Here is a 27,368-nt window from a genome sequence, read left to right as displayed (position 1 = left end):
AAGCTCCTCCTATGAGCGTCCGCCCAGGCACAATGACCCTAAAAGCCACATATAGAAGATAGAGGAGTACAGGGTGGGCAGAGCAAGGGTCCCTGAGTCACTGCGTGGAAGGAAGGTGTCCACTGGATTTAGGTAAGCAGGAAATAAACTTCTAACATGACACACTTTTCAATTTATTTGTTGGAGCAGTTAGAAATTCCTGCTGTCTGATAATCTGTCAAATATTTTCCAATTCAAGTACTTGACTTATGTTGGAAAAAACAAAATCATACCTTTTTTTTTTTTTAATTTTTTTTTTTAACGTTTTTATTTATTTTTGAGACAGAGAGAGACAGAGCATGAACGGGGGAGGGTCAGAGAGAGAGGGAGACACAGAATCCGAAACAGGCTCCAGGCTCTGGGCTGTCAGCACAGAGCCCAATGCGGGGCTCAAACTCACAGACTGTGAGATCATGACCTGAGCCGAAGTCGGATGCTTAACCAACTGAGCCACCCAGGCGCCCCCAAAATCATACCTTTAAAACCCAGGACTTCCATTTCATTTTGCCAAGGTAAGTTATATTTACATAACAACAGGGACAGATTTTGAATTCACTTATCCCCAAGCACCTCAGTTTACCCCAAGCAAGAGGAAAGGTTACACTGTTCTGCCTGCTCCCTCCCTGAACCTGGGTGTCCACTTACTGAAAACATTGTCTAAAATCACTCAATGTAGAGGGACGCCTGGGAGGCTCCGTTGGATTAGCGTTTGACTCTTGGTTTCGGCTCAGGTCATGATCTCACAGTTTTGTGAGTTCAAGCCCCACTCTGGGCTCTGCGCTGGCAGCATGGAGCCTGCTCGGGATTCTGTCTCTCTCCCTCTTTCTCTGCCCCCCCCCCCCACTCACACTGTCTATGTCTCTCTCAAAATGAATAAATAAGCTTAAAAATAAATAAATATGGCACAAAAACAGACACTCAGATCAATGGAACAGAACAGAGAACCCAGAAATGGACCCACAAACCTATGGCCAACTAATCTTTGACAAAGCAGCAAAGAATATCCAATGGAATAAAGACAGTCTCTTCAGCAAGTGGTGCTGGGAAAACTGGACAGCGACATGCAGAAAAATGAACCTGGACCACTTTCTTACCCCATACACAAAAACAAACTCAAAATGGATGAAAGACCTAAACTTAAGACAGGAAGCCATCAAAATCCTCGAGGAGAAAGCAGGCAAAAACCTCTATGACCTCAGCCGCAGCAACTTCTTACTCAGCATGTCTCCGGAGGCAAGGGAAACAAAAGCAAAAATGAACTCTTGGGACCTCATCCTTCACTTCTGCACAGTGAAGGAAACAATCAGCAAAACTAAAAGGCAACCGACGGAATGGCAGAAGATATTTGCAAAGGTTTAGTATCCAAAATCTATAAAGAATTTATCAAACTCAACACCCAAAAAACAAAGAATCCAGTGAAGAAATGGGCAAAAGACATGAATACACACTTCTCCAACGGAGACATCCAGATGGCTAACAGACATGTGAAAAATGCTCAACATCACTCATCATCCGGGAAATGCAAATCAAAACCACAATGAGATACTACCTCACACCTGTCAGAATGGCTAACATTAACAACTCAGGCAACAACAGATGTTGGCGAGGATGCGGAGAGAGAGGATCTCTTTTGCACTACCAGTGGGAATGCAAACTGGTGCAGCCACTCTGGAAAACAGGATGGAGGTTCCTCAAAAAACTAAAACTACAACTACCCTATGACCTAGCAATTGTACTACTAGGCATCTATCCAAGGGATACAGGTGTGCTGTTTTGAAGGGGCACATGTACCCCAAAGTTTACAGCAGCGCTATTGACAATAGCCAAAGTATGGAAAGAGCCCAAATGTCCATAGATGAATGAATGGATAAAGGATAAAGAAGATGTCATATATATACATACATACATACATATATATATATATACATACATATATACATATATATATATGCATACATACACATACACACACACATACACAAAATGGAGTATTAGTCGGCAAACAGCAAAATGGAAATCTTGCCATTTGCAACTACGTGGATGGAACTAGAGGTATTATACTAAGTGAAATTCATCAGAGAAATACAAATATCATATGACTTCACTCATATGTGGAATTTAAGATACAAAACAGATGAACATAAGGGAAGGGAAGCAAAAATTATATATAAACAGAGAGGGGGACAAAACATAAGAAACTCATATATAGAGAACAAACAGAGGGTTACTGGAGGGGTTGTGGGAGGGGGAATGGGCTAAATGGGTAAGAGGCATTAAGGAATCTACTCCTGAAATCATTGTTGCACTATATGTTAACTAACTTGGATGTAAATTAAAAATAAATAAATTAAAAATACAGACAGACATACATACATAAAACCTCTCAATGTAGAAAACAGTGCTACATCAGGCAGGAAAACAAATGAGCTATGATCATTATGCCTTCCCACAGCCTTGCAACAGTTCACGTCTTCACACACAGTTGGGGAGACAGGACTAGGTCATCACTGATCAGATTAAACACTGAAGCCTGCCCCATCCCCCAATATGCCTTCCCTAGTCCTTTCTTTGGGCTAAGTTTTCCTGCTACTCCATTCCCCCTACACTTAAATACCCAGCAGAAGGATGACTGGTCACTCACCCAATGCATGGATTGGTCTGGTACCTCGGTGCTGTGTAGGAGAAAGGGGAGATGTTCTTGTCTACAAAAGACCCGAACCCCAACCGGAAGTTGCTGGTGAGCTTCCTCATCTCCTCAGCCAGCTTGGTGCCCAGGTTTCGGATGCTGTCCAAGTCATCCTTCATGGACAGGGAGAGGTCCATCAGGTAGTACAAGTCCACAGGGTAATCCTCCACCTGTCGAACCTGCAGCTGGAAGGTAGTCTTATCGCCTGTGCCAACAGAGAGGCCATGCAATTAGAGGTCATCCAACTCGCTGGGGGCTGAAGGGATGGATTTCACTTTCAAAGCTGGTCCCCCTCTTACTTTTCTTTAGTGACCACATGACTCTCAAAAGAAATATTGTTCTTAAAAAAAAAAAAAGAAGAAATATTTTTCTTGGAAGAAGAGTAACTGAAGGGAATATGGAATTGAGGGTGAAGTTCTAGGTTCTCCTTCCAAATACTTCGCTCGGCATTTTTGAGGAAACTCCTTAACAACAAGTCTCCCCAGTGGTGTTCTGTTTTGTCAACAAAAGGACTCTTGGGCAGTTGGTGGATAATGGACCAGACAATTCCATGGACACAGATTAGGTGAGAGTTAACCCACCAACCCGCACCAACTTCAGGGAAAGGAGAAGCCAAGGTGGGAATGTGGCCAGGAGGAGACTGCCAAGGTGTGTATGAAACAGAAAACAGGGAAGAAATAAACAAAAGGAGGTACGGGAATGAGTAAGAACTGAGGGCGAAGGGAGAGAGGTATAAGGCAAGCGAGAGCAGGGACACACTGTCACTTAAAATACACCCAAAGGGCAAAAACATTTTTTGCTTGTGCCACGTCTCCTATTTCTACTTTCCTAGGCATTTATAGGCAACAGTATTTAGTTCTTGGGAATATTTGACATTTTGGGATATCATAGACACAAATTATTATCATTAGAAATTATATGTACAGGGGTGCCTGGGTGGCTCAGTTGGTTGAGCATCCAACTCTTGACTTTGGTTCAGGTCATGATCGCAGGGTCATGGGATCAAGCCCCTTGCCAGGCTCCACTCTGGGCACAGAGCCTGCTTGAGACTCTCTGTCTCTCCCTCTGCCCCTCTCCCCTGTTCATGTGCTCTCTTGCACTCACTGTCTCTAAAGTAAAAAGAAAAAAAAAATAAGTTATATGTATAAATACAGGAAGACAGATTCTAAATTTTAGCACCATCAAAATGAAGGGGGGGAAGAAAAGAAAGAAAGAAAGAAAACACTACTAGATTTGTCTACCAGCTACAAGAAAAAGAAAATAATTCTTGGTTGTAAAATAAGAGTCAGAGACAGAGGAAAGAGGAATTAATTCAGAGAAAATGAACAAAGAGAAAAGCCAGTGTCTGGGAGGTGTGGCCCTCTGCAATGTCACCTCCCAGGGTTTACAGAAAGACCCACGTCAGTGCAGCAACCAGGGGACCCATGCCAGGATAATTATCCTACATCATTTCATAGGCTCTAAAAACACATCATTTAGAACCGACTTCAAGAGGCAATCATACCAAGTAATTCTATCTGTCCTTGAGCTTATTAGTTTTTCAGAGGCACCAAGATGTCCTTGAACTCTCTAGGTAGGACTGCTGCACACACACATTTGAAATCTGGACATACTCATGTATTCAGAAGAGCACAGTGAGGCTGGCCTCTCCTGCCCACAGAGTCCACACCTGGTGGTGGCAGTCACCTCTCAGAGAAGCTGGTCTCCCTGAACGTGCCCGATCTCGTCTGATCTCAGAAGCTAAGCAGGGTCGGGCCTGGTTAGTACTTGGATGGGAGAGAAGCTGGTCTCCCATCTCGAGCTGACAACCAGCAAGCTGAAGCCTTCTTGAACTTGGAGGATAGGGACCCCAATCCCATGTGCTCCTTCTCCTTCTCCCACCCCAGACAAGTCGCATTATATTAACTAGACCATGCAGATTCAGATGACCGAAAGATTTCAATCCAAGTTCCAGCTCGGTCCCTCAACTAGGGGAGCAACCTGAGCCTGTGTCCTTAGATCAACAATGGAAATAATAACAGCACAGCACTGATTAAGCCTATGAAGCGCTCATTTGAAGAGCAGTGTTTGGTAAGCAGTAATGCCTGCACAAATGAAGTATAATTATTATAATTACTATTTTTTGCCTGAGTGACAGCACTGAGCCTGCTTCCCGGGACTTGTCTTTGCGTGTCCTGTCCTCGCCTCCTCAAGACTGATGCAGTTTGGGTTGTCTGTTCATAGGAGCCTATTTTTAAAAACCATCAGAGTCTGACTCAAGCTGAGGAATGTTGGAGATTTCTTCCAGAATGAATTCTAGACTGCTGTAATGTCTGCCTCTGGCTCCCATCAGGCAGACAGAGCAGGTCCCTGCTCTGAGCCCCTCCCAGCCCTGGATGCCACATCACAGTGGGGGAGGGGCAGGAGGGAAGAGAACTTGGGGGAAGGGAGAACCTCCTTGGTCTTTGTGTGGGCAGACCACAGACCCCAAATGGGCAGAGCCTATAATCATGTCTGCTCTGTCCAATCCCATGACCTCTTGGCAGAGTCTTCTACATTTTCTGTCCACCTGTGCCCTTCCCCCCAACTTCCCAACTACATCTTCTTTTATCCAGAATCCACTTCTACCTTTTTGTGGATTATGAGTAATGAACAGATGAGGACTTTAGGACCAGAGAGCGGAGAACAGGCTTGGACTTGGGAGGCACCCCTGGGAGGGAAGAGGGCACCAGATTTGGAGAGCGAGAGCTGGCTTAAAATCCAGACCTTGTCACCCAGAACCTGGAAGACTTCAGGCTCCTCTAAATTTGCTCCTCAGTTTCTGGATCAGTAAAATGGGAGGATGTTAATTACTGTGGGGATCAAAGGACACAATGTATCCTAACACCACACAAATGCTTGTACACAAGGAAAGCCTCCCCTGGGTTCCCCCAAAAGTCAGTTATTAAAACAATTTCCGGGGTACCTGGGTGGCTCAGTCGGTTAAGCATCCGACTTCAGCTCAGGTCACAATCTCGCGGTCCGTGAGTTTGAGTCCCACATCGGGCTCTGGGCTGATGGCTCAGAGCCTGGAGCCTGCTTTGGATTCTGTGTCTCCCTCTCTCTCTGCCCCTCCCCCATTCATGTTCTGTCTCTCTCTGTCTCAAAAATAAATAAACGTTAAAAAAACAAATAAATAAATAAAATAAAGCAATTTCCCCTAATGACAAAAAGGGAGATAGAAAATTCTGCCAGGAACTTAATTGTGAACAGCTCTAGCCTTGGGTATTAAATTTTAACTCCACATTTTTCAGGCATGAAAGCAAAAAGACAAACAAGGTATGATATACATGTTTGTGTGCGTTAAGGTGGCATCTACTCTGAAGTCAGAAATCTCTTTGGCATCATATTCTGAGGGAAACTGATTACTTTAAAAAGCACACATGGGGGGCTGCAAATATTAAAAAGAAGTATTTCTCCCAGTTTTCCAAAAACTGAAGGGTATAAGAAAGAGGGTAGTATGATTAGGGTTCAGAATGAGGGTTTACTGCTATGTCAACTCCACCTGATTTTTAAAAATTTATTTATTTATTTATTTATTTATTTATTTATTTATTTATTTATTTATTTAAATGTTTATTCATTTTTGAGAGACAGAGAGAGAGAGACAGAGAGCAAGCAGGGGGTGGGGGGAGAGAGAGAGGGAGACACAATCCAAAGCAGGCTCCAGGCTCTGAGCTGTTGGCACAGAGCCTGACACGGGGCTCGAACCCACGAACTATGAGATCATGACCTGAGCTGAAGTCGGAAGTTTAACCTACTGAGCCCCACTATACCTGATTTTAAATGCCACAAACTCCTGAGGGGGCCTTGGCAATATTGGGATGTCCCATCAGCAGATTTTGGAAGGAAGGACATTCCTGGACCAATTCTCAGCGTGAGTGCTAAGTGTGGGAGTTAAGCAGCTGTGCACTAGCTCCCCTACAAGCAAGGCCTCCGAGGTCAGCCGACTGAAGGAGAGGCCACTGCCACGTGCAGAGAGAAAGTCTGGGACCCATTTTCCATCTTTGGGCACACTTCCAGAACCATGCAAACTTAGATACACTCTGGCAACACATCCAACCACACAGCTCTGCACCACCGGAGACCTGTCACTTTCATGCATCCAGCAGAGCCCTTATCAACTCACCATGAGCGCTCCATCAGTGCCCGCTTCTGGCGACACCATCCCAGCCCACATGCCCCCCTGCCCCACTCCAGGTCAGACCACTACAGGCTCGTCATCCCCTGTGGCTTTACCCCTCCTCTCTGGGGCCATTCCACAGGACCCCCATTTCACCAGCAGCAGGATCAAACAAATGGAACAAAGCACACCCCCCAAAACAGCCAAGCACCTCGCACCTGCCCTGCAAGCAGGCCCTCTCATGTCCTGGTTTTTCCCATTTCCAAAGCTCCCAGCTCTGGCGGTGCTTTGCACAAAATGCCTGCCTCTTGCTCAGTTTCCCCCACTGTAGTCAAGTATCAACCATCTGCTTGAAATGTACTTTCACAGTTTGTTTTCTCTCTGCTGCCCCTTCAATAAGAAGTGGAGACAGTGAAGGTAGGGATTCCACCAAGAATCCCTGGTGTGTTTAAGATCGATTTTTGTTCAAACATTCAGACAAAGCAGTATTCCAACCGACAGAGATGCGTGCCATCCCCAAATGAATGTAAGTAGTTTTTGATTCCCCAGAAATACCCTTCTGTGCCAAAAATTGAAAGAAAGGACACCTTAAAATCAGGTATATTGCAAACAGGACTTACAGGGAATTAGGGCCCAGGTGCATACCTCAGGACTCTCATCTAGCTCTTCTGTTTACTGTAGCCGAAGGTAATTAGCATCCAAGAATTAAATCCAGACATGGAGCCAAAGAATTGCTTCCCTGGTCAAGGACAAGGCTGGTGTGCTGCAACCCACCCCACTCCTCAGCCCAGAATTCTGACTCTTGACAGATGGAACCCAGGAAGGCACCACATGAAGATACAGTTGGCCTCTACAGTGTCCACTCCCGAGCACCAGGGCTTGGCATCCCTAGTGTCCTTGAAAATAACCTTGTCTTGGGCCATTTGGGCTTACAAGTACCATAGACTGGATGGCTTTTAAACACCAGAAATTTCGGGGCGCCTGGGTGGCTCAGTCGGTTGAGCGTCCGACTTCGCTCAGGTCACGATCTCACGGTCCGTGAGTTCGAGCCCCGCATCAGGCTCTGTGCTGACAGCCCAGAGCCTGGAGCCTGCTTCAGATTCTGTGTCTCCCTCTCTCTCTGGCCCTCCCCCCGTTCATGCTCTGTCTCTCTCTGTCTCAAAAATAAATAAATGTTAAAAAAAAAAAAATTTTTTTTTTAAATAAAAATAAACAACAGAAATTTCTCTCTCAAGTCCTGAAGCCTTCAAGTCCAAGATCAACATGCCAGCACGGTTGAGTTCTGGTGAGAATCCTCTTCTGGGATGCAGACTGCTGACTTCTTGCTGTGTCCTCACATGGCAGAAGGGACAGGGAGCCCTCTGCGGTCTTTTATAAATTCAAAGCAGTAATACGAGGGCTCTGTCCTCATGCCTTAATCACTTCCCAAGGCCCTAACACCTCCTGATACAATCACACTGGGGGTTAGATTTCAATTTATAAATGTTGGGGGCAGGGCGCCTGGGTAGCTCAGTCGGTTAAGAGTCTGACTCTTGGTTTCGGCTCAGGTCATGATCTCATGATTCACGAGTTTAAGCCCCACCATCGGGCTCTGTGCAGACAGCACAGAACCTGGTTGGGATTCTCTCTCTGCCCCTCCCCTGTTTGTGTTCTCTGTCTCTGTCTCTCTCTCAAAATGAATAAACTTAAAAATAAAAATAAATAAATAAACTTTGGAAGGAGGCCATAAACATTCCATCTATAGCCAACCTCTTATCTACCCACCATGAAGTCTTTCTTAGTCTTTTTAATAAAGTATATACTCTGTCATTCTGGGTGGCAGAAGCAATCTGTAAGTCAGGTAACTGGCATCCCCAAAGTAGAACCGGGAGGAGGGGGGAAAAAAGCACAGACACGGACTGGCAGGAAACCCATCTCAAAAGCAACCAATCACCTGTAGTTTAGTTAATAGTGCTGTACCAATGTCAGTTTCCTAGTTTCAGTAATATACTTTGGTTATGTAACATGTTATCAGGGAACACTAGGAAGGGTATAAAAAACTCTATTACTTTTGCAACTTCTTGTGAACCTAAAATTATTTCAAAATAAAGCACACGAAAAAACAAACTACTGGTCAATGAGCTAAAGGATCGAGGCAAATGATGACTTAAGTAAATCCCTTCTAACTGCCCCAGTGCTTCAACCTACCTATGGCCTTTTATTCACCATTTCAATAACCTTTATTCCAAAGTTTACATCCTTTGTTAAGAATTTTTTAAGGTTGTTATCCTCACATACAGTTCCAGGACTGAAAACAAAATGGAAAACATGATCCTGTGTTTACACAAACTCTTGCTTAAAGTTGGCAGTTCCTCAAAAAGTTAAACACAGAATTACCATATGACCCACAAATTCTTCTAGCAATGTTCTCAAGATTACTGAAAACACATGTCCAAACAAAAACTTGTGCATGAATTTTTACAGTAGCATTAGTCATGACTGCCCCAAAGTGAAAACAGCCCCAGTATTCATCAGCTAAAATGTGGTATATCTATACAGACCCAAAGGAATATTATCTGGCCATGAAAAGGAAGGAAGGAAGTGATAAATGCCACAACATCGATGAATCTTGAAGATATTTTGCAAAGTGAAAGAAGCCAGACATAAAATGCCATATACCATATGATTTATATATAATGTCCAGAATAGGGACACCTGGGTGACTCTGTTGGTTGAGTGTCCCACTCTTGATTTCAGCTCAGGTCGTGATTCCAGGGTCATGGGATTCAGCCCTGCATCAGACTCAGTGCTGAGCATGGAGCCTACTTAGGATTCTCTCTCTCTCTCTCTCTCTCTCTCTCCCTTTGCCCTCTCTCCCCAACTCATGCTCTTCCTCTCTCTCCAAATTAAAGAAAGAAAGAAAGAAAGAAAGAAAGAAAGAAAGAAAGAAAGAAAGAAAGAGAACAATGTCCAGAATAAGCAAAAACACAGAAATAAGAAGTAGATTGGAGGCTGCCAGCACCTACGTGGCAGGGAGGGAAAAGATAAGGAGGGTATGTTAATGCATATAGGGTTTCTTTTTGAGGTAAGTAAAGTATTCTGGAATGAGACAGTGGTGATGGTTGCACAATGTTGCAAATATACTATGAACCACTGAATTATACACTTTAAAAAAAAATTTTTTTAATGTTTTTTATTTTTGAAAGAGAGACAGAGCATGAGCCGGGGAGGGGTAGAGAGAGAGGGAGACACAGAATCTGAAGCAGGCTCCAGGCTCTGAGCTGTCAGCACAGAGCCCAACGCAGGCTCGAATCCACAAACCATGAGATCATGACCTGAGCCAAAGTCAGACACTTAACCGATTGAGACACCCAGGCACTCCTGAATTGTATACTTTACAATGGTGACTTGGGCACCCAGCTGGTTCACTCAGAAAAGCGTGCAACTCTTGATATCAGGGTTGTGAGTTCAAGCCCCCTGTTAGGTGTACAGATTATTTAAAAAACCAAATACGCTTAAAAAAGTATTTAAAAACATAAAAATAAGATAATAAAATTGTGACTTCTACAGTATGGGAATCACGTTTTAATGAAAGAAAGAAAGAAAGAAAGAAAGAAAGAAAGAAAGAAAGAAAGAAAGAAAGAAAGAAAGAAAGAAAGAAAAGCAAAACAAAAAGTTCTGTATAGAGGGAAATTTTCCTTTCTTTTCCCCAGGCTTCCCCTGGAACAACAACTCACTCATACTATACCAAGGCTTGCCTTCGATTAGTCTGGTATAAGGCTGGCAAAGAGTTACACTTCACTCAGCAAATATCTATGTGAGGGAGGAGACAAAAAAGCATTTCTAAAAATAAATAATGGAAAAAATCACTATATCTCAAGGGCTTCTCCAGAGTCAGGGGGTGATTAACTTAGGTTAACTATGCACTTGGTAAACTGAATGTTGCTGACTACAACATAGCATTCTCTACCTCCCCCAAATAAATAAATACCTGGGGCCTGCCTGTCCTTCTCTTTAAAAATATTAAAATGTTCAAGATTTTAAGAGGCTTCATTGGCTTCAGGTGTTTCTACATTTCATAAATATATTTACAAGGTTCTAGACCTTTAGGAATTCATATTTTCATCAGATCTCCTCCAAGTGTTCATCTCTATAGACAAACATCCTCACAGTTTGGGTATACCTTAACTGGGCAGCCAGTCCCTCCATCACCTTGACCTCCCAGAAATGGGCTCTCCATCACCACATACACAATCAGAGCCCATCCACAGCACCCACAAAATGATTTTGTCTTGAAAAAAGGATCGGGGCACCTGGATGGCTCAGTCAGTTGAGCGTCCAACTCTTGGTTTCGGCTTGGGTCATGATCTCATGGTTCGTGGGTTCGAGCCCCACGGTGGGCTCTGTGCTGACAGTGCATGGAGCCTGTTTGGTATTCTGTCTGTCTCTGTCCCTCCCTTGCTTGCTTTCTGTGTCTCTCTCAAAATAAATAAAGTTTGAGGCCCCTGGGTGGCTCAGTCATTTAAGTGTCCGACTTCGGCTCAGATCATAATCTTGCAGTTTGTGACTTCGAGCCTGCATCGAGCTCTGTAATGACAGCTCAGGGCCTGGAGCCTGCTTCAAATTCTGTGTCTCCTTCTCTCTCTGCCCCTCTCCCACTTGTGCTGTCTGTCTCTCTCTTTCTCTCAAAAATAAATAAATGTAAAAACAATTTTTTAAATAAAAAAATAAAGTTTAAAAAAATTAAAAAATAAAAATAAACACCAAAATAGAAAAAGGATCATGCTTTCCATTTTATTTCCAACACCAGAAACTGTATCACAATGCTTAGCATGAGATGAGACTCTACCCAGACTGCTAACATCAGTAACCTCAACTAACCCCAGCACTAATCCCTGGCAATCCAGCAGGGCCCCATACACCCTTTTTGTGTTCATTTCTGAGACAGTTCAGTAGGCAAAATAATGCATTTCTTAAATATGTGATGACTTGGAATTCTAACAACAAGCATATTAGAATAAGACTGACTTCTTTCTTCTTTAACTGAGCATACATTGTGCTTTGTGCATAAATCAGTGCTGTGCATAAATATACTGCCAAGAAAACTTTGCCCAAGGAGGCTACCTTCACTCAAATCACTTCTTTAACTCCTCTTTGAGAGCTGTTGAAAAGCCAGTCGGTAAGTCAAGTCAAACAACAGTTTCTCTGCCTCACAGTCATACCTTAACTCTGATTTTAAGAAGGAGAATTAAAACTATAACATCTCTGGCTTTGTGTGACTTCCAACTCCTTCCTAAACTAAATCTACCCTGAAGAATAAGGATTTGCCACCTTGAAGGAAAATACTTCTTAGAAAACCATGGGCTCTGAGAGCAATTCTAAATGACAAGTTGCAAAAATATAAGTTAAAAACCTCCCTTGTTGGTAACCCTGAAACTATAAACTGGTTTGGAGGTATGAATTTTGTTCTTTGTTAATTACTGAAGACAGTACATGATTATAAATACATTATAAGTATATGAAAAATATGAACACAAGAATAGAGACAGGATCTAGTAAAAATGAAAAATAATATTAATTAAAGTAGATTCTTCAAGAATTTCCTTTAAGTTACTGTTATACTATAATTAAATAAAAAAGAAGACACATCATTCACATTAATGGCCAGCCACTTTACCCTACACAATGTTCTAATATCTTAATAGTCTACCACAATTCCTACATCTCCTTCTGGGTCACAGCCCATGACCCTGAGCCTGTCTTCACATAAGGAGATGAGTTATTTTAACCCAGAGCACATCACCAAATAGCTACCTACATAATGGCTCAGCTGACTCTTCTCTACGCTGGCACACAGCTCTGCCAGAGCTCCCTTCCTTCTCTCTCTCAGCATGGTATCTCACCAAACAAAAAGCCTAAGTGTCACTTACAGTGGACTCATAAAAATAGCAACCTCAACTAATCCCCACACTAATTCCTGTGATCTGGTAGTGTGTGCCTCTCTAAGTAGCAGGGCCACATACACCCTTATTTTGTTTCGTATTTCCAAGACCATTCACGAGGCAGAACAAAACAATTCTTAACCATAGGATGTCAGCAACAAGAGCAAGCATAACCAAGTGCTTATGATGGCAGTGCTGGGCTAAAACCAATTCTGAGACACGGAGAGTCACTATTCAAACCCAGACCTGACCGACTCCAGAACTGACACCTTTGGCCACTACTCTTTGAAAATAATGCTAATTTTAGGGGCGGCGGGGTGGCTCAGTTGGTTAAGCCTCCGACTTCGGCTCAGGTCATGATCTCATGGTTTACGGGTTCGAGCCCCGTGTCGGGCTCTGTGCTGACAGCTCGGAGCCTGGAGCCTGCTTCAGATTCTATGTCTCCTTCTCTCTCTGCCCCTCCCCCCCTCACACTCTGCCTCTCTCTCCTTCAAAAATAAACAAACATCAAAAAAAAATTTTTAAGGGGCGTCTGGGTGGCTCAGTCGGTTGAGGGACTGACTTCGGCTCAGGTCATGATCTCACAGTTTGTGGGTTCAAGCCCCGCGTCGGGCTCTATGCTGTGACAGCTCAGAGCCTGGAGCCTGCTTCTGATTCTGTGTCTCCCTCTCTCTCTCTGCCCCTCCCCCACTCATGCTCTGTCTCTGTGTCAGAAATAAACATTAAAAAAAATTTTTTGGGGGGGCACCTGGGTGGCTCAGTCGGTTGGGCATCCAACTTCGGCTCAGGTCATGATCTTGCAGTCCGTGAGTTCGAGCCCCGCATCGGGCTATGTGCTCAGAGCCTGCAGCCTGTTTCCGATTCTGTGTCTCCCTCTCTCTCTGACCCTCCCCCATTCATGCTCTGTCTCTCTCTGTCTCAAAAATAAATAAACATAAAAAAAAATTTTTTAAGTGTATTTAGGGGCGCCTAGGTGGCTCAGTCCGTTAAGCATCCAACAGCAGTTCAAGTCATGATCTCATGGTTTGGGGGTTCGAGCCCCGCGTCGGGCTCTGTGCTGACAGCTCAGAGCCTGGAGCCCGCTTCAGATTCTGTATCTCCCTCTCTCTCTGCCCCTGCCCCACTTGTGCCACCCCCCTCAAAAATAAATAAACACAAAAAAATTTTTTTAGGTGTGTCTACACAAAAAGTCTCATTTGTGACAAAGACCTTGAGATGCTAAGGGAAGGGCTAACCTGTCCATGCCCTCTGAGCTAGGGACAGAACCAGAGCTGGAACCCGGGACGGCCAACCACATCCATGATTCTTGCCACTGGCTCCAAGCAACTCTGAGGTCTATATAAACCCTCTGGAAATAGTTATTGCCAAGGGTTTTTTAGGCAATGACATAGAAGAAAAGGCTAAAACTCAAAGGAATTTGGAAATAAGCTATCTTCTCTTGATAATGTGGTATTTCCTAATTTAGACACATGCATATCTACTCTTTGACATCATAACAATTCTAATATGTAGAATAATATATAACAAAAGTGATGAACTAGAAAAAAACAGCAGTTTTACAGTCACAAAGACCTGGAGCTGACTCAGAGACCATTTCTAATTGGGAGACCTTGAGTGGGTCGCCCTTCATGTGTAAAATGGTATTAGCTACCTTAGAGTCGGCCAGGTATTCAGCACACAGCAGGTATGCAAAATCTGTTAGTTTCTTCACATCACCATCAATTCTAGGGCTTGCAGGGGCTCTAGGGTCGTAAGACAAAACACCTCTACTCTGAAAGTCTGTCCCTTCAGAATGCCATGGACTCAAATGGAATTTGCTGACAAGAAAACATACTCTTTCCTGGAAGCAGCACTTTCCTGAGAAACTTGCATTCACTAGGGAGTAAACCGGCCAGTATCCTCCCATAAAATGCAATAACGCTATTTATAATAGCTGAAAAGTGGAAGCAACTCGAGTGTCCACGGATGGATGAACAGACAAACAATGCAGCATACATGTATGAGGGAGTTTCAACCCGCCTTAAAAAGGAAGCAGATTCTGACACCTGCTACAACATGGATGAACCCTGAAGACATTTTCTGGGTAAAACAAGCCTGACACAGAAGGAAAACTACCATATGAGTCTACTCATATGGGGCACCTAGAGGAGCACCTACAGTGGTGGCTTCCAGGGGCGAGAGTGAGGGTACAATTGAGAATTCGTGTTTAATGGGCACAGAGTTTCAGGCTGGGGTAATGAGAAGTTCTGGAAACGGATGGTGGTGCTACTTAGACAACTTGGTGCATGAATGTACTTAATGCCACTGAACTATATACTTTAAAATGGCTAAAATGCTAAATTTTCTGCAATTAAAAAAACATCAAAGCTACCCATCTGTCCACGGGGGCCTTGGACTCCGCTTCCTGGGGTCTGGGCCACACCTTGCCATTTCCCTCTATCAGCTCTGCTCTCAGCCTGCCCGGGCTGGGTTTCTCATTATTAACACGTCCCATCCGAGGGCACTCACCGGGCCGCAGGCTCAGGGCAACCTGCTGGGGCGTCATCTGAATGACATCCGAACTCGTGGGACTGGAGCCCTTGCTGCTGAGAGGCAGGCTTCGCAGGACCCGGGTGCTGCTGGCTGGGCTCTCAAACTCGCCTCCGCAGCCGTTTTTGACCAGGTTTGCCTCCAAGTCACACCGGGAGGTGACTGAGCGCAGGCTGCCGAAGTCCTAGGTGCAGAGACAGAGGAGGAGAGAGCACACGGTGGTCAGGCTGTCTTTCCAGAGCACCTCAGCTGGCAGACCCATCACCATCTCGTGGACCTGAAACCCTCTGCACTCCATTTTTATCGTCTGAAAGTGGTAAAAGTGATAGCATAGACCCCAATATGCCTCACCGAGGATTACAAGCGTTAATTAAAGTACTGGATATGACCGCACTTTGTAAACTGTAAACGCATAATGAAACTGTTTCATTTCACTGTTCCTTTAATGGTCAAAATTCGCCTGAAAAAATGCATGTGTCTACATGATTAGCGGGGGAGAAGTAACTGGTCAGTTATACAACTGAAAAATTTTGAAAGATGCTATATAAGTGGACAAGTAGTCATTCAGGCAATGAAGAGTTAACTTTTGAGCCGTCCACTCATCTACTGTGCAGGACCTGTACATTCTGCACAGTCATTCAGTTAGACAACATGGCAATGAACACAGTGCCCTTTGACCCAGCGGTCCACTCCTAGGAATTTATCACAAGAAATCAATCAGAAGGGGAAACTCTATAAGAAGATATATACTGCAGCGTTATTTAGAATAGCATGATCTTATAAACCTAAATCCCCAAATGATAAGAAAAACATGGCATATGATCTCCAAACACAGTCATTCAAAACTATGAAGACTAAATCAGAAAATAAAATCATATCTGCATTGGGATTCAAAACTAAAGTTTTTTTTAATTAAGGATAGTTGAGGCATTAGAGTGACTAAAATTATATTTTATATTATCTTTACTGTTATTTGAATAATAAACAAGAAAGGTACTTTCTTTTCTTTTTTTTTTTAATTTTTGTTAATGTTTGTTTATTTTTGAGAGAGAGAGAGAGAGTGAGCGGGCAAGGGACAGAAAGAGAAGGGGACACAGAATCCGAAGCAGGCTCCAGGCTCTGAGCTGTCAACACAGAGTCCGACGCAGGGCTCAAGCTCATGAACCATGAGATCATGACCTGAGCTGAAGACAGACGCTTAACTGACTGAGCCACCCAGGCGCCCCAACACTTTCTTTTCTTAAGCTGGATTTAGGAGAAGGTTGTGTATCAGATTGACCCAACCTTATCTGGGCATCAGGAGTTTAGGCCACTCACTTTAAAACGAAATAATATACTCTGTTATAAAATATGGTACTTATAAGTATTCATCATTTTGCAGTAAGGGGATTTTCAACAGCAAAGTAAACCCAAGATTCTCTCTGAACATCCTTTCACTGATGGATGTAGAAAATAAGATCACCTCCACCAGCTGGCTGAATGCCAGTACTCGATTAGATAATCCTTGTAATAGCTAGAGGAGTTATAATGCTGATCTCTTCCCCTCCCCTCTGTAACATTTTGTCAGAAAGCCTCAGATGATTCAAGTGTCCTGACTGCTATGTTAGGAGCCAGACTGCTGGGAGAAGCACAGACACTCGGAGGACTCGCCGTACATCATGGTCCAGGATGCCCCAGGACTAGCCAATGCCTATTAGAGCCTTCACAAGGTTCAATAGTCAAGAACAAGAAGTCAAGAACAATTTGCAGTGTTTTTATATAAGTAAAACCAGATGTGTTGTTCTGGGCCTCTGTGATTTTGTTGGTGTTTTTGTTTCATAATTGATTTTTTTTTTTTTTTTTTTTTTTTTTTTGGTATATTGAACCCCTGGGATCTTGCCTGTCAACCTCAGGGCTGGTACTGTAAGTATAAGTGGCTCCAGACACTTGTGGAACAGGTGAGAAAAATAATGATTCCAGCTAAAACTAATTATCCTTGAAATTATACAGGATTTCAAAGCTAGGCTTTCCAAACTGGGTTCCACATGGCCAAGTTCGTCTCTGATGTAGACATTCTAATGAAGCAGTACAAAAGCAAAGGGATGGGGGAAGGGAGAGGTCTGCAGTCCTGAGCTGTCTGCAGCGGAGGTCTAATTGGCTGTCCAGAGCTGGAAGGGCTCGGGGGCTCGCCTGCTCAGAGCCTACTTGGCGAGAATTTCTGAACTTCTTGCTGACATACTAGGCCTTGCTGCCAGCTCCTCCAATTCTGATGAGCTGGTCGTGCTTGGCCCAGTTCTGATTGTCAAGGTACACCGTCTTGAGCTGTCCAGGGGAAAACTCTGCCATCAGGTTGGCAATGAAAGCATCTTCGGTGTCCCCAGAGTGACAGGGAGCCCTGACATCCCTCCCATTGGTCTGGAGCAGCTTGCATTCTAAAACAGACCAGGTTACAGAGCCAACGTGCTTCCTGCAGGAGGTGGTTGCATGATTCCTAATCCATAGCCTTGGCGATTCATTTCAGCTTGGCCATCGAGATCATGCCCTACAGCCCAGACACCAGCATTAGCAGTGAACTTCACCCAAGCTTCCTAGTCATCCTGCTCAAAAGATTTTTGACAGAAACTACCAGTCCTTGATGGAGAACTTGTACAGGGCCACCTGCTGGCCAGGGAAGATGCACCTGCTAGGATCATCAGCCGACTTAATTAGAGTCCAGGTCATCCTTCCTAGACCTGATGGCCACACCCGTGCCAATACAGCCTTCTCTGTGTGTCTGGCTTTCCCAACGGTACTCTAGCGGCTCTGAGGCCTCTTTAATCTCTAGGATGTTAGGGGCAATGCTCTCTTCATTCCCCTCACTGGTAGCAGCTTAGGTCTCCTTAATAATATTCTTCGAGGTTGTGGTAAACCTTCACTACAATGCACGTGGCTTCCCGGAAGTTTGCTGTGCAGCCAAGGGAGGGCCACTGACCTTTGTATTGTCACCTGGTTGCCAGTATGAGAACTACCAATGACCATATTAAAACCGCAACTCGTGGGGCAGCTGGCTGGCTCAGCTGGTGGAGCATGTGACTCTTGATCTAGGGATCGTGAGTTCAAGCCCCACATTGGACACAGAGTTTACTATAAAAACAAAACAAAACAAAACTCTCAAGGTGACTTCAGTAGTGCCAACCAAGTCAGAAAGGGGACACTACAGAGAGCCCCCTTCTCAGCACACAGCCAGGGACACCCTACAACGGCACCTACACCAAATTTAGACTTAGTCTCAGTGACCTCCACCTCTATCATCAGTTTGTCAACCTTCTCCTATTTCACAAAGTTCAGTGTCTCGTTATTTGGGGCAGGCCCAATGGTTTCACTGATGTGTTCAACAGCCTTTGAGACATCTTTACCTATTATTTGAGCCTTGTCATTGTCCCAGGGCTCTAAGGCCTCAAGGACACCACCTGAGGCACTTCTGAGCTTAGCAGGTCTGAAGCACCTTTTAAGAGTAAGGCAGGGGGCGCCTGGGTGGCGCAGTCGGTTGGGCGTCCGACTTCAGCCAGGTCACGATCTCACGGTCTGTGAGTTCGAGCCCCGCGTCGGGCTCTGGGCTGATGGCTCAGAGCCTGGAGCCTGTTTCTGATTCTGTGTCTCCCTCTCTCTCTGCCCCTCCCCCGTTCATGCTCTGTCTCTCTCTGTCCCAAAAATAAATAAACGTTAAGAGTAAGGCAGCTCCCTCGGTGGTGGGATTCCCACAGTAGTTGAAGGTTCATCTGGCACAGTCTTCCGAAAATAGCCAAGACTAATTTCCAGCCATAGGTTCTTGCTGGTCAAGCAAAGGACAGAGTGCTGCAGGCCCAACAGGAGTGCCGACCCCACAAGCCCAGGTGAGTCTCCTCTATTCCTGAACTCCTTTCTAGATAGTTTAATTTTGAATGAAAACAGATGCATATTTGAAGACAAGGACCTAGGGCGCCTGGGTGGCTCAGTCAGTTAAGCATCCAACTCTTGATTTCTGCTCAGGTCATGATCTCACGGTTCATGGGATCGAGCCCCTGCATTGGTATCCACAATGGCAGAGCAGAGCCTGCTTGGGATTCTCTCTCTCCCTCTCTCTCTGCCCCTCCCTTGCTCATGTGCGCTCTCTCAAAATAAATAAATAATCAAATTAGTTAATTAATTAATTTAAAAAACAAAATAAACACAGGGACCTAAAACCACAGAGATCAGGGGCATACACTGTAGTGGTTATAACCTTCCAGATATGCAAGCATTATAAATAAAAGGAAATGTCTCAATATCTCCATTTTAGGCTTCAATTCTGTGAATGCAGATGCCCCAAACCATAAACCCCTGGAGGAAAGAAAGACTCATGATTGAGAAAAATCTTCCTCACATGAATGACATCCTGCTATCTGATGTGTTAAGAGTCTTCAGATCCCAGAGGCCGGATATTTGGAACCTCTCCAGGTGTCAGAATAGAGGGAGTTCCAAGGGGAATGGCCTTCAGATGCACCACCTGGTGTCAGCCCCTCCTCTCTATGTGTGAGGAATCAGAGGCCCACATGCCAAAGTTCATGCCAAACTTCACCCAAGAAATTCAAGTTCATCCGGCCTCAGCTGCCTGGACCGCAGTGCTCTTTGTATCACCTACCTTCCATCTCAAACAAGGCCATGGCTGAATTCTGCAGCAAGAAACTAACTCTGGGTCCCCGGATTCCATCCCTCTGAATTTAATACTTCCTTGCTGCCCCCAAGGCAGAGATCTTCCTGCCATCTATCAAACTTGGAGGATAAATATTCTCTCTTATGCAGAAAAACAGGTACGGAAGGAGAGTGGGGACTTCATCTCAACTTGGAAAAATGGAAACTAGTTTCAGGAAGGGCTTCTAATTGGGCACAGCTCAACTGTTGCAGGTGCTCCCGATGCTCTATGCTCGATGCTAAAAGTTTCACTTCATGGAGGAAGCATCTGTCCGTGGTCTCCAGAAACGCATCCATCAACCCTCCAAGGACTCATAAAAGGAAACTGCATTACAGGCAAACTTCCAAAAGAAGCAACAGAATGGGAACAGGAACTTGAAACATCTTTTATGGCTTTTAGTCACTATGCCTGATATAAAAAAGAAAAGGGAAGTGTTCCAAATTTAGATCCCTTTTAATTTGCTACCACATTGGCCTTTGCAAGTTGTTTTAACTTGCTCCCTTTGGCTCCCTCCATCACCTACGTGTAGAAGATACAGTGAGCTCCACTGTTTGTAACATTGTAACACCTAACTCCCTGAACGTTTGGCTCACCAAAATCTCTCTCCCTGCAGTGAAGGCCTGTGCCTGAGTGCGATCAGGTTCATTCAGGTTCTAGTGATTGTGTCATAGCAGTCATTACATTATCTGCACCCCATCCTGCCTACTCTGGCTGAAGGTTGAAACTCTAAGAAGATGTGGGTGGTGGTTTGGGGGAAAGGGTGGATTTTTGTTTGTCTCTGAAACAGCAGGGGTGGGTGAGCTGAGAAACTTGCAGGCCCTGGGAGAAGAGGAACCCAGGCAGGAAAGAGGCAGACAGTCCCAATTTCTGGGATGAAAAGGGAAGAAACAAACTTGTGAATGGGCAGAGAGCCTAGCAGAGAAGTGGGCACAGGTGGGGAGCTGACCACCATCTGAGGCTGGCCTCTTCCCTGGGATATGGCAGGGCCAGGCCAGCCCCTCAGAGCCCGAGTGGATGTGGGGGCAGTGAGGGGAGAGGGTAAGCGATCCAAACCGAAATCTGTGCATGAGCAACACCCTCCCACATGTACCCTCTGCCCCGGGGATGGAGAAATCCCTCCGGCAGCTTTCAGGCGGCTCATTTAATTCACTGAACAAATATTTATGAAGCATCCACAATAGGCCAAGATTATTCCTTTCATGACCACAAAGAGATGCTCTCAAAGAATCTATATTTTATTGTGAGCTGGAGTGAATGCTCATTTTTTTTTTCTTCATTTCCTCCTAGCTCAAAGGAAAATACAGGCAATGTCTCATTTATGCCCCAGCCACCATAATTTCCCCAGAAGGTCCGCTTGGCCTGTCTTGTTTCCCAGCTTCTAAAAAGTCCCCTTCCTCATTTTCCTGCACCCGGCCCTATTGACCCTTCATTTCTGCCTCTCCATGTCTACCTCCCCGGCAAAGACCCCTCACCCTGGCCCAGGCTTCCCCAGTCTTCTTCCACGTCCATCCCCATTTCCTCCTATCCAAACACCACAGGCCAGCGGCCTTGCCTCCCTGGTTCTTCTCCTTCTGGCTTCTCAGCAGCCTGCACTGCCGTGGACACAAGGTGCCTCACTGTCATGCCCAACAGACTCCCCACTTCCCCAGTCCTGTATGCAATCCCCTAGCCTATCTTTGTCTCCACTCGCACAAACTCTGCTCTCTCCATCCTCATAGGGAGCCTGGGTGCTTCAGCCCTGTCCACTTCTCCCAAACCACCGTCCTCCTACAAGCCACACTGGCTTCCCTGCTTCGAGCACATTCTGCTCATGCACAGGGTCTCCCTGGGCACACAGCTAGGTCCGGTCTCCCAGTTCTCACTGCACGTAGGCAAAGTGATGTGACTGGGTCATAGGCAAGAAAGTGTGTGTAGAAACAATGCAGGCTGCCCGGGGCCTCCGAAAGCGCGCGCACACACACACACACACACACACACACACACACACACACACACACACACACGCCATGCCCTGCAAATTCCTCTTCACAGCTAACTGGGTTGTGAAACTTATAATCTTAGATCAGGGGAAATTTTCCACTAAAAAAAAAAAAAATGACAGACAAAATGGATAATAAGCTGCTGGGGTTTGTTGTGTGTTTCATCCTGTGCAGTACAAAGAGCCCCATAAGTGTTCATGCTGGTTGAGAAGCAGGGGCCATGGAGGTATCACAAAGTATTAGGGGCAGGGGCTGAGGTGTGCAATGGGAACAGGTGAGGACAGGCAGCCTCCTACACTCCTAGTCTAAGAGTACAAAAAAGCCTGGCAATTCTGGTCTTGAAGCCAGAGGGTGAATCTGAAGCCACCAGTAAACTACATCAGGAAACAAAGACAAGAGGGATGTCTGGTTGGCATCAGTTGGTTGAGCATCCCACTCTTGATTTCAGTTCAGGTCATGCTCTCACAGTTCGTGAGTTCGAGCCCTGTGTCAGGCTCTGTGCTGATAGCACCTGCTTGGGATTCTCTCTCTCCCTCTCTCTCTCAAAATAAATAAATAAACTTTAAAAATTAAGAAAGCAAGCAAGCAAGCAAGCAAAGACAAGAGAGCAAAAGAGCCAGGTTGACAAGGCCATTCAGGGGGCACCTGGCTGTCTCAGTCAGTAAAGCATGTGACTCTTGATCTTGGGGTTGTGAGTTCGAGCCCCACGTTGGGCATAGCGATTACTTAAAAATAAAATCTTAAAAAAGGAGAGAGAGAGAGAGAGAGAGAGGCAACGCAGCAGAACTCTGTAGAGAACCAGAGTGAGGTGCTGAGCAGGAGCTGACCAAGGGCAGACTCAAACTCGATACCTGTGGGAGAATACAGTAATGGGAGGGCAGACTGGGTAGAAGAAGTGCAATTAGGTTACAAGGAATGTTAAATGCAGAGTGAGGATCCCCACCCCACCTCAAGTAAAATAAGAAAGCACGGTGAGTTCAAGAGCAGGGGAGTCTTGATGGAATATGTTCTGAGATTAATCTGTGCTGGCGTGCAACGACAAGGCAGGTGGGTGGATCAGAATCCACACAAACACACTGATTAGGGACCTGGCCCTCCCTGGCTGTCCATTAGGCACCAGCCCTCAATGTACATACACATCATACACTCTTGGCCACGCATTACCTCTCTGATGACGTCCCAGGATATATGGTTAAGAAGGCACTCGGCCACACTTACTCTGTCTTGCTAAAGGGCAGAGACTGATCAAAAACTATTCCTGAACTCTCCAAACTCAGCTCCCTGAAATACACTCAGGCCCCAGGGGCACTTCGCCCCAAGAAAATGAGGAGTTCTTCAACCAAGACTGAGGCTCCGCCGAAGCACAGGGAACCAGATGGGCTAGAGAGGGAACCCAAGTGTGGCCTGGGACAGTGACATGTTCCTTGAGATAATGTCATTCACTATCAATATTAGGACATCAGACTCGCGGAGGTACTAGCACAAGAAAAGGAAGAAAACCAAAGTAGACCACTGACCCTGGCTTCCAGACCCCACTGCCTGTATTTACTAGAAAATGTCACCGACAACAGAAGCAGTTTGCTGGATAATACTCATTCTGTTAATTAGCAGTCCCATTCACAAACCCTCTCACGGCCTGATCTCATTCTACAATCCCAGTTACGCCGGAGGGTGGGAGCTGTCACCTTCGTTTTACATATCAAGAAACTGGGAGGAAATACGGCAAAACTGAGATTTAAACTTTGGTTTTCTAACGACATGTTGTTTAAGCCCACCTCTTTTATCCAATATGAATTTCTGCCAGATTCTTGGCTGAATCTGGAGAGGCCAAGATGAGTAAGACATAGTTTAGATTTTCAAGAAGATGATTTAGTCAGTAACCGGCCTGAAAACAAATTAATAACAATAAAAGGTTATAAGTGCTACCAATGAAGTACAGAATATGGGGAGACAAAGAGGTGGTCATGGCCTGCACGTGCAGATAATCAATAGCAATCCAGTGAAAGCCTTCAGCCAGTATTTATTGAGCAACTACTGTGTGCCAGGTTAACGCTCTGGGTACTGGGGATCCAGCAATGCAGAAAATAGATAAAACCCCTGCCCCAACATTCGGGAAGAGAGAGATAACATTTCCTTGCCAAATGGCGTGGATGGACTGAGGAATGGATAGGTGGACAGATGTGTCTGGGAAAACCATGAAAGTCTTCATAGAGGAGATGAGTCTTGAACTGATTCTTGAAAACGGGGGAAGACAAATGTTGGTCAGGAAAAGGGGGGAAGCACAGGAGCACGCACAGGAAAAACCATGAAGGTATTCATCAGGCAGGGCTCTCTAGGGATCTTTGGGTAGTTCCCTCTGACCAAAGTGCTGGGGGCAGGCAAGTGATGATGGTGGGGAGGCAGGTGGGGGCCAAGGAACTTGGATTTGTCATGCAAGTCATAGGGTACCAGTGAAAGGTTTTAAAGAAATTTCATAATAAACACACCACAATTAAGCACAAACACAATGAAGGTTCATACATTGAGAAGATTTCTTGTGATAAATTTATTGGGATTGGAATCACTTATTTAGTAATCTTACTCTCTACTAAAAAAAAATTCGAGAGGTCACACTTGAGAGGCCGAGTGGCCTCGAGGAAAGAGCTTGGACTCAGAAGTCCAAGAAGGCAGACTGAAACTCAGCTTTGGCACAATGCGTAGTCTTGAAAAAGTCACTTCACCTCTCTGAGCCTTCAATTTCCATCAATAAAATGGTTGTTATTCCCACCTATTTGACAGAGCTGTTGTGAGGGCTGGAGATGCCATGTAAAAGGTGTGCAGTATCTAGCGGGGCTCCCCACACGGCCATCTGTAGCCATCGAAGAGGAAACCAATCCCTAGGCTCTGAGGCTGCATCGTGGTGAAGAAGCATGGCCTCCCAGGAGCCCTCTCTTGTCCTCCTGACAGGCCCCACGCACTGAATTGCAGACACTTAGCCAGTGCGAGATAGCAAGTCTTAGCTTCTTCAAAAAATAACCTTAACAGGGTGCTTGTGCAAAGAGGGTTCGTGCCCTGTGCTTCTGACAATAGTTTTGACAAGTGATCCAGAAATGTCCTTCAAGAGAGGAATTTTAGAAATTGATCATTTGCTGATGAGCGCACCAAGCTCTGGTATTTGCATCGCTTTGTGAAAGCAGTATGCCTAACATCTTTCTGAACTTATAACCCTTCTTACAGGGTGGGAAGAAACAGCAACCATTATTTTTAACTATTCCATAAAGGCTGACTCATAATACTCATCCTCAGACGAGCCCCATGAAGATGACTGGCCTCCAACAACATGCCACCCACCCCTGTAGGTTCTGAACTGTCACACAACAACTCACTTCACATGCTCACATCTCTTACCAAAGAGCAGAAAACCATACGAGGGTCATAACTGGCTTCCCCACAAGGGGAAGGAAGGCCCTGTTTTCCTAAAATAGGGTGAAAACACTCAACACGACCTGAAGACCCATGTTATAAATGCCCTAGAAAAAAAGAAGAAGACGCAGTCTGCAGAATTTTCTGCACAGTCAACTTGCGAGCCGTGGGGTAGCCTGCCCCTTCTTCCCCTTCCCCACCCCCACCCCGGCCACATACCTCTTTGAAGCACCAGGCACATTTCGGGTGGATTAACAGACATTCTTCACACGAGGTGGCACTTCCACTAGTGCATATGTTAAGACCTTCAAAGAAAGATAAAGATGCACCAATTAGTTCCAGGCCATAAACCTGATTGACGAGGCTTTTGTATGGGGTAGGGGGAGGGGTCACTTCCTTTTTTAACTGGGAGCCTGGGTAAGGCTGAAGGGTCAGGCCCCAGTGCTAATCGCAGGTTAAGGCTCATTGGCCATGCCCTGAACGCTGTGACAGTTTTTGAAGCGCTCACCGAGCGTGCCCACTAGCGTGAGCAACTCCCATTACTTCTGCTGGATCCCCGTGGATTTCCAGCCCCATCACACAGGAGGGCCTCCCTCACCGAAGGGCTCATTACACTCAGTCCACCCAAAATGACAAAAAGAAATTGTACGATAAAAGGAAAGAAAAAAGAAGAGGGGCGCCTGGCTGGCTCGGTGGGAAGCGCTTCTAACTCTTGATCTCAGGGCTGTAAGTTCGAGCCTCACGTTGACCAGAGAGAGGACTTAAAAATAAAATCCTTATTAAAAAGAAAAAAGAGGGGCACCTGGGTGGCTCAGTCAGTTAAGCATCTGACTCTTGGTTTCAGCTCAGGTCATGATGTCATGATTCACGAGTTCGAGCCTTACATCCGGCTCTGCGCTGGCAGTGGGGAGCCTGCTTAGGATTCTCTCTCTCCCTCTCTTTCTCTGCCCTTCCCCCACTCACTCTTACTCTCTCTCTGAAATTAATTAATTAATGGGTTAAGATAAAATCCATTAATTCAGTATACCTACTAGTAGGTCAAATAAGAAAAACCATAGCATCACCTCACTGGGTAATAAAAAGGCATTTGACCAAATTCAAAACCCATCCTGATTAAAAAAAAAAAAAAAATCAGAAACTAAGATTAGAAGGAGATTTCTTTATCATCGTAAAGCTTACTTATTTCAAACCAAGACCAGTCCCTTCTCTCCCATTAATCTGGGGAGGGGTCTCCTGAGGGGGGTGCTAAACTGCAGTGGTGAAGTTAAATTCGCTGCCCACTCAACTCCCTACCCCACACCTGCACCCACCCTTCTTCAACCTTGCGAACCTTGAAACTTATCATTCTTTTCTTTTCCTTCTTCTCAGAAACATCAAGGACGCAGTTCTTTTGACCGAGAGGAGAGGATGTTGGTATTTCTCTGAATGAACATGGCTCTCTGTTCAGCCCTCATAGCACTAAGGACCCACTAGTCTCTTCTGGTCATTGCCCTGAATTCCAAGAAGAGAGAATGTCCACTGAACTGATGGAAAAAAGAGAAACCCAGGGCCACCAGCCCTAGAAAGAAGGGTCCAAACTGTAAGGGGAAAAACAGCCGGAAAAGATTAAAAGGGAGAGTGGAGGGGGAAAATATAGGGAACTCCATGAAATACCATAAAAACAACTATTGTAAGACCTCTTGAAACCCTAGCATTTCCCCAATTTGCTAGTTTTAACTCCCTGCTTCTCCTTTGCCACTAGCAGTAAAACAACAGAAATCGACACAGGGAGCTGCACTTAGTCACCACGAGGGACACTAAAGGGAACAAATACCATGTGGGATTAGAATGGCCACCGGGGTGGAAGGGAGGAGACCCTAGCAGGACCAGAGATGCTGGGAAGAAAGGAGGAAGGGCTTTGGAGGCCCAGAGAGAGTAAAGTCAGATGCTTTCCCCCAGCTCGATGCTGCACTCTGGGCTCCTGGGCACCACCAGCCGCCTTGCTGAGCCCCTGCCACACCCA

General features: G+C 45.3%; 1 protein-coding gene across 1 annotated transcript in view; it reads right to left on the bottom strand.

The window, feature by feature from the left end:
- The window catches only part of ITGB5 (integrin subunit beta 5), a 121,798-nt gene that overhangs the window by 84,699 nt on the left and 9,731 nt on the right, over nt 1–27,368 (bottom strand). Inside the window, exons 2-4 of the mRNA XM_086675211.1 lie at nt 25,586–25,671; nt 15,296–15,500; nt 2,681–2,930 (exon numbers count right to left, since the gene is read on the bottom strand). Of these exons, the coding sequence (XP_086531337.1) occupies nt 2,681–2,930; nt 15,296–15,500; nt 25,586–25,671 (541 nt within the window). The remainder of the gene's footprint in view (nt 1–2,680; nt 2,931–15,295; nt 15,501–25,585; nt 25,672–27,368) is intronic.

Source organism: Puma concolor, chromosome C2 (assembly GCF_028749965.1).
Source record: "Puma concolor isolate L17-30 chromosome C2, mPumCon1.1.hap2, whole genome shotgun sequence".
NCBI classification, from domain to species: domain Eukaryota; kingdom Metazoa; phylum Chordata; class Mammalia; order Carnivora; family Felidae; genus Puma; species Puma concolor.
The sequence above is the reverse complement of the archived record's forward strand: the minus strand, read 5'-3'. Positions and strand labels throughout refer to the sequence as shown.